At 42.6% G+C, this 15,999-nt stretch overlaps 1 protein-coding gene across 2 annotated transcripts in view; it reads left to right on the forward strand.

The window, feature by feature from the left end:
• The window catches only part of CRPPA (CDP-L-ribitol pyrophosphorylase A), a 322,588-nt gene that overhangs the window by 165,868 nt on the left and 140,721 nt on the right, over window positions 1–15,999 (forward strand). For both annotated transcript variants that reach the window (XM_029071083.2, XM_039912943.1), the window contains 2 exons: window positions 1,131–1,220; window positions 2,164–2,256. In XM_029071083.2, coding sequence (XP_028926916.1) covers window positions 1,131–1,220; window positions 2,164–2,256 — 183 coding nt within the window. The remainder of the gene's footprint in view (window positions 1–1,130; window positions 1,221–2,163; window positions 2,257–15,999) is intronic.

Below are 15,999 nucleotides of genomic sequence, written 5' to 3' on the forward strand. Positions count from 1 at the left end.
GCCTAGTGGATAGAGCGTGGGACGTAGAGTCGGAAGAATCGGGGTTCTCATCCTGGCTCTGCCACTTGACTGCCGCGTGATCTTGGGCACGTCACTTCACTTCTCTGTGCCTCAGTTACCTCATCTATAAAATGGGGGTTAACACCGTGAGCCCCATGTGGGACAGGAACCGTGTCCAACCTGATTAGCTCGTATAGACTGTAAGCTCGTTTTGGGCAGGGAATGTGTATTTATTGTTATATCGTACTCTCCCAAGTTCTTACCACAGTGCTTTGCATGCAAGAGCTCAATAAATATGATTAAATGAACGAAGGAATGAGTCTACCCAGCACTTACAACAGTACCTGGGACAGAGAGTGTTGAACAAATACCATACAAAAAATACTTTTATATCTTAATACTGGAAGTGGCAACTGGATGCCTTTTGTGTTATCTTTTGCTGTTGATAATTTAAGGTATGAGAAAGGTTATTGATGTTGCCTCTAATAGATTCGTGTGAATTTCAAATAAAATGATGTAATCACGTTTTCTTTGGAGCGAACTGGGTGTCTTTTCTCCTTCCCCACCCCCTTTCCTCTGTCCAACACATACTTAATTGTGCTCCACTGAAAGCTCGCTCCCCTGGGCTTTGATTCCAATACATGCTTATAAAGGGTTTGTATTTTTCTTTGTGAATTTAATGCAGAGTAATAATTTCTGAACTGAAATAAAGCCTTTTAGATTAAACATACAAGCCGGTCCCTAGAACAAAGCGAATGCCTCCCAAGACATTTTCTCCCCTCAAGCCTTTCATTGATGCTTCTTGAGATCTTATGTCACCAAACTGTTCTTGCCTCTGAGGGAGGTGCAGTTTGATGTTTTTTCACCTGGGGGCTAAGCAAGTGTTTGAGGCATTTTAACTTCGCTGCCAGTGTGTGAACGAACGACAACTGAAATTAGTGTCATCTTGGAAATCTTTTTGGCAAGAGTTTGGCGTTTGTTGCTGAAAATTACTAAAGGCTACAGAAGAGTCTTTGTCAGCGGTCCTGGAAAAAGACGTTAATTTGAGGATGTGAAAATATTTACAAAATGAAAATCTCATTGTGAAAGTCGGTATCTTAATGAAGTACTTATATACTTATTTCTCACAGGGTAACGAGCCTCTGGTGACTCTCTGTCAAAACGACCAGCACCTTCAGAACATCTTTGTAGGACAATGCTACAGTTTCATTTGCATAAATGTAAGTAGTCAATGTAAGTGATGCAAAACACATGGCTCTGCTAAAAAATGTGCTATTTGTAAAAAAAAAAAAAAAACCACAAAACAACAGTTTTCTGTACTCTCTGGTAAGAAAGGAGTTGGAAACTAGCTCCATAAAAAAGACTTTCACTCTGCAGTGTAGACTGTATTTATTTGCTTTTGTATTCGGTCACTGGAAAGCTCCAATATCCTATAAGTTAGTCCTTTGTTAAGAAGTCTTTTTTTTCAAAGCACTCTCAGTATTTGTACTGATATGGTGCTAAGAGGATATCTCTGTGGAAGGCATTTGAATGACAGCATCAAAAAGGGCAATCCATCCAGCTTAAAACCCCAGAGAGGCAGCCCTGCTTTCTCGTACAAAATTCCTTTACAGATTCATTTTGGGCACGGAATGTATCCGTTTATTGTTGGATTGTACTCTCCCAAGGGCTTGGACAAGGAGCAGCATGGCGTAGTGAGAAGTAGCATGGTGAAGTAGATCGAGCGTAGACCCGGGAGTCAGAAGGTTATGGGTTCTAATCCTGGCTCTTCCACTTGTCTGCTGTGTGATGTTAGGCAAGTCACTTCACTTCTCTGTACCTCAGATACCTCATCTATAAAATAGGGATTGAGACTATGAGCCCCACGCGGGACAGACACTCTGTTCAACCCAATTTGCTTGTATCCACCCCAGTGCTCAGTATAGTGCCTGGCACGTAGTAAGTGCATACCAAACATCATAATTATTATTATTATTATTACAGTGTTCTACACCCAATAAATGCTCAATAAATATGATTGAATTCAACTGAATCAAACTGAATTTAAGTCACAGCGAAAGAGTGGGGGGCGGTTTACCTTTAAGATATTTTAGCTGTTGTGCCTCTTCTGCTTTTATACGCTATATGCTTTAGGTTTCATTAGTTTTCTCTGCTTTCTCTTAGGATACGAGCTCAGACTTCTTAGAAACTCAGAACTTAGTGAAAATGCTGGGAAACACGGATCTTTCTGTTTTGTATCCTGTGGTTATCATTTCGGTAAGCATATCTCATCTCAAAAATCCAGATTGTATTTTCCTCCACTGGACTGCACGTCCCGTATGGGCAGGGAATGTGTTTATCCATTCTGTTGTACTGTACTCTTCCAAGGGCTTAGGACTGTGGGCAAGTCACTTAACTTCTCTGTGCCTCCGTTACCTCATCTGTAAAATGGGGATGAAGACTGTGAGCCTCATGTGGGACAACCTGATTACCCTGCATCTACCCCAGCCCTTAGAACAGTGCCCTGCACATAGTAAGCGCTTAACAAATACCAACATTATTATTATTATTATTACAGAGCTCTGCATACAATAAACACTCAGTACATACCACTGATTGACTGATAATCAACTCATAATCATTATGTTACTTTCATTGCAACCTGCGGGGTCTTTTTTCATTCATTCATTCACTAATATTTATTGAGCCCTTACTATGTGCAGGGCACTGTACTAAGTGCTTGGAATGTACAGATCAGCAGCAGATAGAGACAGTTCCTGCCCATTGACGGGCTTACAGTCTAATTGGGGTGACAGACAAAAACAATAGCAATAAATACAATCAAGGGGATGTACATCTCATTAACAGAATAAATAGCATAATAAAAATATATACAATTGAGTGGTCAAGCACAGTGCTGAGGGGAGGGGAAGGGGAAGGAGCAGAGGGAAAGGGGGGGAAAAGGGGGGCTTATCCGAAGGGAGGTGAAGGGTGGGGCAGAGAGGCAGCAGAGGGAAAAGGGGAAGCTCAGTCTGGGAAAGTCTTTTTTAAAGTCTCAGTCTTTTTTATGGTATTCGTTAAGCACTTGCTGTGTGTCCTCCACTGTTCTAAGCACTGGGGTAGATACAAGTTTATCAGGTTGGACAGGCCTTGTCCCACAGGGGGCTCACAGTCCAAGTAGGAGGGAGAAGATTTAATCCCCATTTTACAGTTGAGGAAACTGCAGCACAGAGAAGTTAAGTGACTTGCCCAAGGTCACACAGAAAGCCATTGGCAGAGTCAGGATTAGATCCCAGGTCCTCTGACTCCCGGGCCCATGCTCTATCCACCGGGCCACACAGCTTCCCTTGTTTAATGCGGTATGTGGAGGTAAGCGGGTTCAGTCACCTTTAAATTTTGAAAATTCCTTCCAGATCATCCTCGTGTACAAAATTGTCCTGACTTGGAATGAGAGATGATTATGGATTCCCCCCCACCTCGCTCCCCACCCCCCGCCACCCCCACACCAAAAGATCATCTCCATCATCTTTGCACTTTCTTTTGTATCTCGTCCTTTTCAGACATGCCTGTTACACATTGCACAATTCCTTTTCTGAACTCGAAGCCAATTGAAGCCTTCTTTCATCGTGTAATTTCCTTCCATTAAAGTCAGTTCCATGAAAGTCTGTGAGCAAGTGAAGGAATTGGGACAGTGAATAAGTCACTCAACCTCTTTGTGCCTTTATTTCCTCATCTGTAAAATGGGGATGCAGTACCTGTTCTCCCTCTCCCTTAGACTGGGAGTCCCATGTGGAACAGAAATTGTGCCCAATTTGATTATCTTGTACCGACCCTATTGCTTAATATAATGCCTGGCACACAGACTTAAAAAAAATACCACGGTTATTATCCAGGTAAAATCTAGAATTAAGGAATTATGTCAGGAAGTCGTTTTCACTGGACAGATAGGGCTGAGATCTTTTGTTTTTTTCTCGAAGGTTGTTTTGCCTTGTGTTATATCTGGGCAGTTGTATCAAATCTCCGCCACCCATTGCATGTGAAGTCAGAGATGTAACTAGCTACTTTAAATGCGTAGACCCTGAGCCTGTTTAGATTTTAAGACTTTGAGCCTGTTTAGAACAGGGATTAAGTCCATTCTGATTATCTAAATCAACCCGAATGCTTAGCACCTATAAAATGCCTAATAAATATCACAGTTCTCATTAAAGGCAGTAATATTATTTGCATTAATCCTTGAAGTCACAATGTATTTGTGCCTCAGTTACCGCATCTGTAAAATGGGGATTAAGGCTGTGAGCCCCTTGTGGGACATGGACTGTGTCCAACCTGATTACCTTGTATCTACCCCAGTGCTTAGTACAGTGCATGGCAGATAGTAAGTGCTTAACAACTACCATGAAAACAAAACCAAACATAAAAATCTTTGAATTCACCCTGACTTTCCCATTTATTGAGTGTATTTAATCTAAACGAGTAAGTGAAATGTGGAATAATTTTACTAGGTAATTGGCAATTTTAGCCCTACCAGATATCAAGGCAAGTTCAGTTGTCAGCTCAAAGGTATAAAGTGATATGATATGATATGATATGAGAGTGGCAAGGTGTGGATTCTAATCCTGACTCTGCCACTCATTTACTGTGTGACCTTGGACATGGCATAGTGGATAGAGTCTGAGCCTGGGAGTGGGAAGCTCATGGTTTGTAATCCCGGCTCCACCACTTGTCTGCTGTGTGACCTTGGGCAAATCACTCCACTTCTCTGGGCCTCAATCCGCAAAATGGGGATTGAGACTGTGAGCCCCACATGAGACAGGAGCTGTGTCCAACTCATTTTGCTCGTGTCCACCCCAGTGCGTATTTCAGAGCCTGGTACACAGTAAGCACTTAAGAAATACCATGGTTAACCTCTCTGTGCTTCAGTTCCCCCATCTGTAAAATGGGGATTAAGATTATGAGTCCTGAGTGGGACAGGGACTATGTCCAACCTGATTATCTTGTATCTGCCCCTGAGCCTAGAACAGTGTCTGGCACACCGTAAATGCTTAAAAAATGCCGTAATTATCATTAATTATAATTATTATTAAATCATCATTTGGGTCATGGAATTATAATTGGAAGAATCCAAGAAGTCGCAGTAGTGTTTTAAGGTTTTTTTTTTTACTTTTTGGGGGAAACTTTATACTTGGAATTCATTTTCCAGTAGCAACAGGAAGCAGCATGGCCTAGTGGAAAGAGCAAGTGCCTGGAAGTCAGAGGACATGAATTCTAATTCAGGCTCCACCGCTAATCTGCTTTGTGACCTCAAACAAGTCACTTCTATGTGCCTCAGTTACCTCATCTCTAAAATGGGGATTAAAACTGTGAGCCCCATATGGGGCCTGGATTGTGTCCAACTTGATTAGCTTGTATCCACGCCAGCGGATAGTATGTAGTGCCTGGCAAATGGTAAACGCTTACCAAATACCGTAAAAAAGTAAGATGTTTTGAAGGCTCTATTAACCCCTGTGAAAGCCTCTCAGAATAAATACATTGTCGGTGCGCCAAACCCTAATGCGAACAGTGATAATTTCTTAGGAAGTCTCAAAATCTCATTTGATCAGGAGAGGATATTTATTGACAATAGAAGGGAAACCTTGAATGATGAAGGCCAAATTCTCCCATATTCTCCATTCGCGACGGTGCTTCGGGATAAAATGAAGTGTTCATTTACCCGTCAGTGGGGTCGAGATGTATTCTTTATTTTAGAATTGAGTCAAATAACTTCAAGATCATACTTTTCTGATCTCGAGAACACTTGTTGATAATAATAATAATGTTGGTATTTGTTAAGCACTTACTATGTCCCGACCACTGTTCTAAACGCTGGGCTAGATACAGGGGAATCAAGTTGTCCCACGTGAGGCTCACAGTCTTAATCCCCATTTCACAGATGAGGTCACTGAGGCACCAAGAAGTGAAGTGACTTGCCCAAAGTCACACAGCTGACAGGCGGCGGAACTGGGATTAGAACCCATGACCTCTGATTTCTAAGCCCGTGCCCTTTCTACTGAGCCACGCTGCTTCTCTGTCTATTTAGTTAGTTTATCTAGTGAATATATAGTTAGGCCAATTTAATTGTTACCTTGACTAATCTCTCTGGTAATGACCTATTTACCATGGATGGATTGAGTCTGCCAAGAGAACTGGGGTCTTGGATAATAGCTCAGGTTTGCAGATCTTGAAAAAAAAATATACACGTTTCTATCGGCTTCACTTCCCTCAGGAGATAGTAAGGAGCTCAGTAAATACAGTTAGAATTAACATTTGCATTATTTGTTCCATGTGAATCACCATTGGCTTTTCTGGGGGTGGCGAGAATGGTGAATGCTTAGTTTTGACTTTTTCTACTTACCAGTGGTTTGGTGCCATAACAGAGACAGTTAATCTTTTCAGAGAAAGTCTGTCACTTCTATCTGTTTCTAAAGCTGCTAAACTGAGTTGATGTCGATGTGGTGTCGTGTCTTCCTCCATTTTTGCAAATAATGCCAAGTGCCTCAGAGGGGATTTTAATTACTCCAATCCACCATGGGATCAGACCTGCAATTTGTTTGTGGAAGTAAATTCTTCCAGTCACGCTCAAGTATATGGTGTAGCCAAAGCTTGAGAAAACATTGAGAAAGGGAAATTGAGTGTCATTCTGCTTGCTCCTTTATTCAACTCCCTCCCAGCCCCACAGCACTTTTGTACATATCCGTAATTTTTTTTACGTATATAAATGTCTGTCTCCCCCTCTAGACTGTAAGCTCATTATGAGTGGGGAATGCATCTGTTATATTTCTGTGTTTTACTATCCCAAGCACTTAGTACAGTGCTCTGCACACAGTAAGCGTTCAATAAATATGTCTCATTGACTAACAGACTGACCAAGGAAATACAGTTCCTAGAAAACTAGCGGGAGTACAGTCCCCTTGGACTTCAGTTCTGCTTCCAATACGGTTTAAACATTTCTCCAACAAGGTTCTGCCCATAGTAAGGGATATTGAACACGTTTCTTCATAGAAATGCCAGGGAGTATCATGTGATTAGTAATTAAGTGACCACCATTCTCTAGGAAGGTTAAATTGCATCGGCAACAAAGTAAGCGTAGGTTACCAACTTGTTAAGGGACACCGGGATGTGTTCTATCCAGTATTCCCTCAGCGCATTTTCATTTCATCATGTTTTTCACAGGTTCTCTATGTTATTGCTATAATCCTAGTTGATAGCTGAACATTATCATTAAGCAACTCAAAAGAACAAACTGAAAAAGAAACTTGAACATATGCTTTTGTGTAGTGCTTGTTAAGCACCTATTATGTTTCAAGTACTGTTCTAAGCACTGGGGTAAATACAAGGTTATCAGGTTAGACACAGTCTCTGTCCTACGCTGGGCTCATAATCTAAATTGGAGGGAGGAGGATTTAATGCCCATTTTACAGAGGAGGTAACCGAAGGCCAGAGAACTTAAGTGACTTGTCCAAGGTCGCCCAGCAGGCAATTGGCAGAGCCGGGATTGGAGAAGTATTGTAGTCGAGTAGATAGAACATGAGCCTGGGAGTTAGAAGGACCTGGGTTCTAATCCTCACTCTGCCACTTGTCTGCTGTGTGACCTTGGGGATATCACTTAGCTTCTCTGTGCCTCAGTTACCACATAAATAAAATGGGAACTAAAACCGTGAGTCCCATTTGGGACATGAACTGTGTCCACTTGATTAGCTTTAATCTACCCTGGTGTTTAGTGCAGTGTCTGAAGCAGCGTGGCTCAGTGGAAAGAGCCTGGGCTTCGGAGTCAGAGGTCATGGGTTCGACTCCCGGCTCTACCACTTGTCAGCTGTGTGACTGTGGGTAAGTCACTTCACTTCTCGGTGCCTCAGTTACCTCATCTGTAAAATGGGGATTAACTGTGAGCCTCACGTGGGACAACCTGATTACCCTGTATCTCCCCCAGCGCTTAGAACAGTGCTCGGCACATAGTAAGCGTTTAACAAATACCAACATTATTATAGTGAGTACTTAGCAAATGCCATAAAAAAAAAAAAAAACAAAACCAACCAGAAAACAAAAACCCAGTTCCTCTGACACCTAGGCCCGGGCTCATTTCACTTGACCACACTAATCTTCGTCGATGTTTTCCAGAGAAGCAGCGTGGCTCAGTGGAAAGAGCACGGGCTTTGGAGTCAGGGCTCATGAGTTCGAATCCCAGCTCTGCCACTTGTCGGCAGTGTGACTGTGGGCAAGTCACTTAACTTCTCTGTGCCTCAGTTCCCTCATCTGTAAAATGAGGATTGAGACTGTGAGCCCCACGTGGGACAACCTGATTCCCCTATGTCTACCCCAGCGCTTAGAACAGTGCTCGGCACATAGTAAGCGCTTAACAAATACCAACATTATTATTATTATTATTATTATGGTGATGGGTATTGTTTCATATTATTACTAGTCTCAGTTTCTAAGACTACTGCTTACCATGGCATGAAAAAATGAAGGTGGAAAAAGCAGGGAAAGGCATTTTATTCATTTGGGTTGCCAAAGCTTATCTCTGGCACCACTCTCATATTGGTATGCTTTGGAATGCCTTGTAATTTCTTGGCAGGCTTGTCAAATTCCTCCTCTCTTACAAAGTTTTTTTTTCTTCCTTGTTTTTGAAAAAGAATATAGAATTTAGAGGTGGTTACAAAATTCAGTGGAAATAGTTTTTTCGGTTTCTTTTTTTTTTTTCAGGTAAATTCAGAGTAGTCAAACTAGATCGTTTTTGGCTTTTCAGAGACAAATTAGCCATATTTAAACTTGGATAAACTCCAACAACATTCATCTGCTAAGCGTTCTACTTAATGCCTTCCAAATGTTGATCTCGGTGGCCTGGGAATAACCTTAGTAATGATTCTAGGTAATTGCTATTGAAGTAATGAACATCTTTAGCATGCGAAACTGGCATTTTCACCCACGGGATTAGACTTTCCTTATCTAAAGACAACATACAGTGCACAGCAAAATGGGTGTTTGCAGAAATGTGAATGTGTACGGTCTTTTCGGTTACAGATTGTGCTCAAGATTTATGATTCCTTCTACAGTTTTCAGAACTAGAGAAACTGAGATGGGGATTGATTTATGTTTTAAATCAATAGTTTAGCTGTACAAATCAATGCCTCATGTGAATCACTGGTAACTAGTTGAATTCTTTAAACTTATGATTCCTACAACATGCTACAGATGGGAAAGCTAAGAGGAAATAGAATTGCTTTCAGCAGTCATTTAATGAATTAAGTCAATTTTGGACATACTGTACCCTTAAAACTAATTGTTACACTGGGGTTTTTAATCCCAAAGGACAGACCAATTTGCAAAACAATTTCTGAAGACGCTTTCAGCTTATGATTTCATAAATGCTTAAAATAACATTAATTTTCCTCTTAAGTGATTTCAGATATACCTGCTGGAAATGCAAGCTATGGTAGATTTATTTCATACAAATAGGAAGTGTCTCAAGCAGGGCAAGGCAAAGAAGACGACAGCCTGTTTCATTCATCCTACCATCCGGAGTCTTGGTTGTTTCAGTTGGATAATTATGCATTATTTAAAGATGAGGAATTAGTTCACTCCTTTGGGATTGAGGGCATTTTATTAAGAAATGTCATTTATGTTTTTTCTCTTATTCTTACCTCTTTCAATCCATGCCTCTTACAATTTTCTTCTCTTGGGTCATATCCTCAAGTACAAAATAAGCTACCGACTAAGCCACCCGCATCCAGGTGGATTTACATACCTTATTATTTATGCCCATAGTTATTCACTTATATTTCATTCCATTCTCTTGTTAAAATCAATCGTATGTCTCTTTTTTCACCAACTCTAAAAAATTGTTTGCCTTTCTCCCTCATGAGCTTGTAAGATCACTGAAGGCAGAAAATCATATGTCTTTAACTTCAATATACTCTCCCAAACTCTAAGTGGACTACCCTACACGGAGTAGTAATAATAATGTTAGTATTTGTTAAGCACTTACTATGTGCAGAGCACTGTTCTAAGTGCGGGGTAGGTACAGGGTAATCAGGTTGTCCCACGTGAGGCTCACAGTTAATCCCCATTTTGCAGATGAGGTAAGTGAGGCACAGAGAAGTGAAGTGACTTGACCATGGCCACACAGCTGACAAGTGACAGACCCGGGATTCGAACCCATGACCTCTGACTCCCCAGCCCGGGCTCTTTCCACTGAGCCACGCTGCTTGACACATATTAAGCGCTTCACAAATACCATCATTATTATTAATTAAGGTATTTTTTAAGCCCTTGGGTATCAAGCGCTACACATAAGCTAGGAGAGGTAGAAGATATTCAGGATGAACACCATCTCTGCCCTATATGGGGCTTATAGTTCAAGGGGTAAGGAGAAGCGGGCATTTAATCCCCATTTTACAGAAGAGAAAACCAAAGCAAAGACATTTTAAGGGAATTAGACAAGATCAAGCAGTAGACAAATGGCGGAGTGGGAATTAGAATCCAGGTCCCCTGACTCAAATAATCAATCAATCCGTGGCATTTACTGAGCACTTACTGTGTGCAGAGCACGGAACTAAGTGCTTGAGAGAGTACAAGTACAACAGAGTTGGTAGACACCTTCCCTGCCCACAGTGAGCTTCCAGTCTAGAGGAGGAGCTTAGAGTCTGAGACTCTCAAGCCCCACTTTTTTCACTAGGTCACACTGCTTCTCAGTACTTCTCTGTGATTGTATCGATTGCGACTCCAGACTCTAAGCTCCTTGTGGGCAGAGGACACGGTGACTTCATGATTTTGACTTGTATCTCGATCCCTACTATCTCGCCGCTGAGCTCTCAACCACGTCCTGCCTCTGGCCTGGAACGCCCTCCATCTTCACAGACGACAGACAATTAATGTCACCGCTTTCAAAGTCTCATTGATGGCGCATCTCCTCCAAGAGGCCTTCCCTGACTAAAATCTCTTTTGCTTTCTTTCCAGTCCCTTCTGCGTTGTCCTGACTTGCTCCCTTTATTCATCCCCCCTCCCAGGCCCACATCACTTATGATCATCTCTGTAATTTTTTTTTGTTTATATTAATGTCTGCCTCCCCCTCTAGGCTGTAAGCTCACTGTGGTCAGGGAATGTGTCTGTTACTATATTGCACTCTCCCAAGCGCTTAGCACAGTGCTCTACACATATTAGGCACTCAACAGATATGACTGACTGACAGAGCAGTTGTGCTGGGCAGACTGCCTAAGAAATTCTCAGTGGGCCATCCCGGAACGGACTCTCGAGAGCGCGAGGTGGGAGTTTCTGAAGATCCTTTCCTCGCCTCTCCCGTGTCACTCTAACCGGCTCCGGATGGGCTCCTTCCTTGGCCAAGGATCCCTTGGTACTACTGGGAGAACGTCCCAGCAGACCGGAAAATCAAAGATCTCTTGTGCTCATCCAAGCACTGCTCCTCGTTCTCCTCTCTCACGCCACCGACCTCTTGGTCACTTCCTCCTTCCTGCTTGGACCTACTCCATCCTCCTTCGTATCCGGCGGTTCTCATTCTCCGCATCTTCAGAGCTCTGCTGAAAGCCCACCTCCTCCAGGAGGTCTTCCCTGACTAATCTCTCCTCGCCCTACCCTATTTGCCACAATGCTGCATCACTTATGCAACGGGGTCCGTAACCCCTATGCCGATAGTTAAACACCCCGCCCCAACCCTTTTGTACCTGTACTTCATTCATTCATCCATTCAGTCGTATTTATTGAGCACTTACTGTGGGCAGAGCATTATATTAAGCGCTTGGGAAAGTACAGTACAACAATAAACAGTGACATTCCCTGCCCACAATGAGCTTACATTCTAGAGGGAAGGAGACACACATGAATAGAAATGAATAAAAGTACAGTTATGTACAGAAGTTCTGTGGGGCTGGGAGTGGGGATTAAAAAAGGGGGCAAATCAGGGTGATGCAGAAGGGAGTGGGAGAAGAGGAAAAGTGGGGCTTAATCTGGAAAGGCCTCTTGGAGGAGATGTGTCTTTAATGAAGCTTTGATGGCAGGGAGTGTAATGGTCTGTCAGATTTGAGGAGGGAGGGCGTTCCAGGCCAGAGATAGGACGTGGGCCAGGGGTCCGCGGTGGGACAGGTGAGAACGAGGCACAGTGAGGAGGTGAGCGGCACCAGAGAAGCGGAGTTTGGGCTGGGCTGAAGGAGGAGGAAAGGGAGGTGAGGTAGAAGGGGGCAAGGTGATGGACAGCTTTAAAACCAATGGAGAAGAGAATTTGTGTGATACGAAAGTGGATGGGCAACTTTTGGAGTTTCTGTTGCTTCCACTACATGTCATTTATTTTAGTGCCTGTTTCCTCCACTAGACTGTAAACTCCTTGAGGGTAGGGATCATGTCTCTTCACGCTAGCTCAGTCTTCCAAGCGCTCATCAAGGTGTGCGGCACAGGTAAACATTTAAAAAATGCTGTTGATCGTGAGGTGCTTCCGCACCAGTGGCGGTCCCTCCTTGACCCACAACCCGCAATGGCTTTTTCTAGATGCCCCTGTTGGCTGTAACCCTCTAGACTGTAGGCTCATTGTGGACAAGAAACGTGTCAGTTTTTTGTTGTGTTGTACTTTCCCAAGCACTTAATACAGTGCTCTGCACACGGTAAATGCTCAATAAATCTGATTGAATGACTTAAATGAATGGCTGATTTGAATCATATTGGGAATGCAAAAAAAGAATAAAAAATCTACAAAAGTAATCCCTTGAATTATAGTAACGGTATTTATTGAGCACTTATAAGGCAGTTGAGTGTACTAAGCACTTGATAAAGTCCAAAAGAAGCAGAAGACACATTCGTAATAATGATGATAGTAATAATAATAATTGTGGTATTTGTTAAGCCTTTAATATGTGCCAACCACCATTCTCAGTGCTCGAGCAGATCCACATTAATCAGGTTGAACACAGTCCCTCTCCCACATAGGACTCCTACTCTCAATAGGAAGGAGAACATCTGAATTTGCCTTTTTACCGATGAGGAAACCGAGTCATAGAGCAGTGAAGTGACTTGTCCAAGAGCACCCATCAAGCGAATGGCAGAGCCGGCTCCTCCGACTCCCAGACCTGTACTCTTTTCACTAGTCCGCACTGCTTCTCCAATTGTGAGCTTCTGCCCACAGGGCATTGAAATTCAAGACCTGAAGAGGATTCTTAAGTCCTTTTTTCCATCTCTAATCAGAAGCAATTTTTGGTAAGATTTGGGGCAACAAAGACAACTGTGGTATTTGTTAAGCACTTACTCTAGGTACCATATTCATTCTTTCATTCAATGGTGTTTATTGAGCACTGTACTAAGAGCTTGGAAGGACAATTTGGCAACACAGAGAGACAATTCTTACCCAACAACAGGCTCACGGTCTAGAAAGGGGGAAACAGACAACAAAATAAAACCAAACAAGTAGACAGGCATCAATAGCATCAATATAAATAAATATATACACATCTTTAATAAAATAAAAGAAGAGGTATCGAATCCCCATTTACCATAGAAGGAGAATAATTTTATCATCCATAGAGACGATGGCTTTGTTGAAGTTTCTCAGAATTTCTCAGAGCTCTTTGAAGAATCACGGACCTATTCAGGGGTGGCCTGAGAATTGCATTTGGAGAATTGAATGGTAAAGGCTTCATTAGGTTACATTACTTATCTTTTCTCCCAATTTAGTCGTTGCAAGCTACCAAAATACTCATTTTGGAAATCCTTCCACTTTGGTGGGCATTAGCAATTTGATTTTCATCTCCATAATTGATGTTCTTGTAAATCCAGAGTACATTTGCCTTTATGTCTCAAGGACCCTTTTTATCCTCAGGCCTTGGTAGGAGAATGGATGATGTTGAAAATACTGAATGGGCATTTTGGGGAGAGTAGCTGGAAGGTAAAACATTGGTCACCCTATTTTTAAATCTTGTTTATTTAGTGAATGAACCTGCCCTCAGAGACGTGGGAAGAACATGATCCAAAATAATATGCCAAGAAATGAATGCACTGGGGAGCAACATTACGTTATTAAATATTTACTAAACAAATGCTCTGCATAAATTGAAAGCATGTGGAAAGCTGAATGCAGATAATCCATGAGGGGCTACTCTGGGCCTCAAACAAATCCTCCCCAGGACCCCATTCTGCCAGTAATAGTGCCCACCCACAGTGTCTTAGGGCTAACCACGCTTAGCCACTTTACCACCCCAACCGAACTCCAAATTTATCAGAAGAGCTTGGCTACTCACATGGATGAAATAAATGTAAGTAATGAGCAGCAGTGTGGTCTAGAGGAAGGAGCTTGGGCCTGGGAGTCGGAAGTTCCGGGTTCTAGTTCTGGCTCTGCTATGTGACCTTGGGCAAGTCAGTTCACTTCAGAGTGGAGATTGAATACCTGTTCTCCCTCGACCAATCCATTTTATTTTTTGAATGCTTACTGTGTGCAGGACACTATACTAAGCATTTTGGAGCGTATGATATATCAGAGTTGGTAGACATGGCTTCTCTTACTTAGGTCCCATGTGGGACTAACAATATCAAATATCAAAATTATTATTATGAAGAAAATGATTTTTTCTTTTTTCCTCTGTGGGAAGACCTATCTGATGGGCATCACCACAGAAAGAACAGGTACTGAGGGGACCGTGTCACTCTCTCCATTTTCGGTTAATCAGTCAATCAGTGGTATTTGTTGAGCACTTACAATGGGCAGAGCACTGTACTAAACTCTTGGGAGAGTACAGTACAATTGAGCTGGTTGACATGAAACTTGCCCGCAGGGATTGTATTTATCTAGGGAAGCTGCATGGCTCAGTGGACAGAGCGCGGGCTTGGGAGTCAGAGGACATAGGTTTTAATTCCGGCTCTGCCACTTGTCAGCCGTGTGACTTTGGGCAAGTCATTTAACTGTGCCTCAGTTCCCTCGTCTGTAAAATGGGGTTTAAGACTGTGAGCCCCACGTGGAACAACCTGATTACCTTGTATCTATGCCAGTGCTTAGAACAGTGCTTGGCACATAGTGAGCACTTAAATACCATTATAATTATTATTATTATCTTCCCCAACTGGGAACATAATCCCTACTCCACTCCTGCTCCACCAATATCATCATCATCAATCGTCACTGGTGGTGTTGACTGAACGCGTATTGGGTGCAGAGCACTGTACTAAGTGCATGGGAGAGTAAAATACAACAGAGTTGGTTGACATGTTTCCTGCCCACACGAGCTTACAGTCTAGAAGGGGAGACAGCCATTAGTATTAATAAATAAATTACAGATATGGGCTAGTGAGTGGTGGGGGTGGAAGGAGATAAATACAGTGAGCAAGTCAGGGAGACACAGAAGGGAGTGGGAGAAAAGGAAATGAGGACTTAGGTAAGGCCAGTTGGAGGAGATGCGCCTTCAATATGGCTTTGAAGGTGGGGCGGGTGATTATCTGTCGGATGTGAAGAAGGAGGGCATTCTAGGCCAGAGGCAGGACATAGGCCAGAGGTCAGCGATGAGATAGATGAGATCGAGGTACAGTGAATGTGTTGCTATCAGAAGAACCGAGTATGCGGGCTGGGTTGCAGTAGGGTGAGGTAGGGAGGCGAGGTGATTGTTTTAAAACCCACGCGGCGCTTAGGAGAAGGCCTATAATAGGCATCCAATTTGTGGTGTACCTCTGGGTCGTTCAACAGAGCTAGAGCCAAAGTAGAGGATCATGTTATCAGTGCATTTAGTGTAGCCAAAAATAGGTCTCACTCTTTTGGGTCTGAGTTATCCAGATAATTACCCAGTAGCTTATCTATGGCAAATCCATTTCCTATCTCGGGAAAGAAATCGGTTCCACTTCAGCTTTGTCAGTGATGCTTTCTAATCACTTTGCTTCTCCAGGGAACACCTGGGACTCATGAGCTATAGAGGTTTCTTAGGTGCTTAAAATGCAGAGGAAAATCTGGATTATGCTCTTAGTTATGTAGTATTAGGAAGAACATCTGGTAAAAATCCCCTTGTG

This window comes from Ornithorhynchus anatinus, chromosome 8, assembly GCF_004115215.2.
Source record: "Ornithorhynchus anatinus isolate Pmale09 chromosome 8, mOrnAna1.pri.v4, whole genome shotgun sequence".
NCBI lineage: Eukaryota > Metazoa > Chordata > Mammalia > Monotremata > Ornithorhynchidae > Ornithorhynchus > Ornithorhynchus anatinus.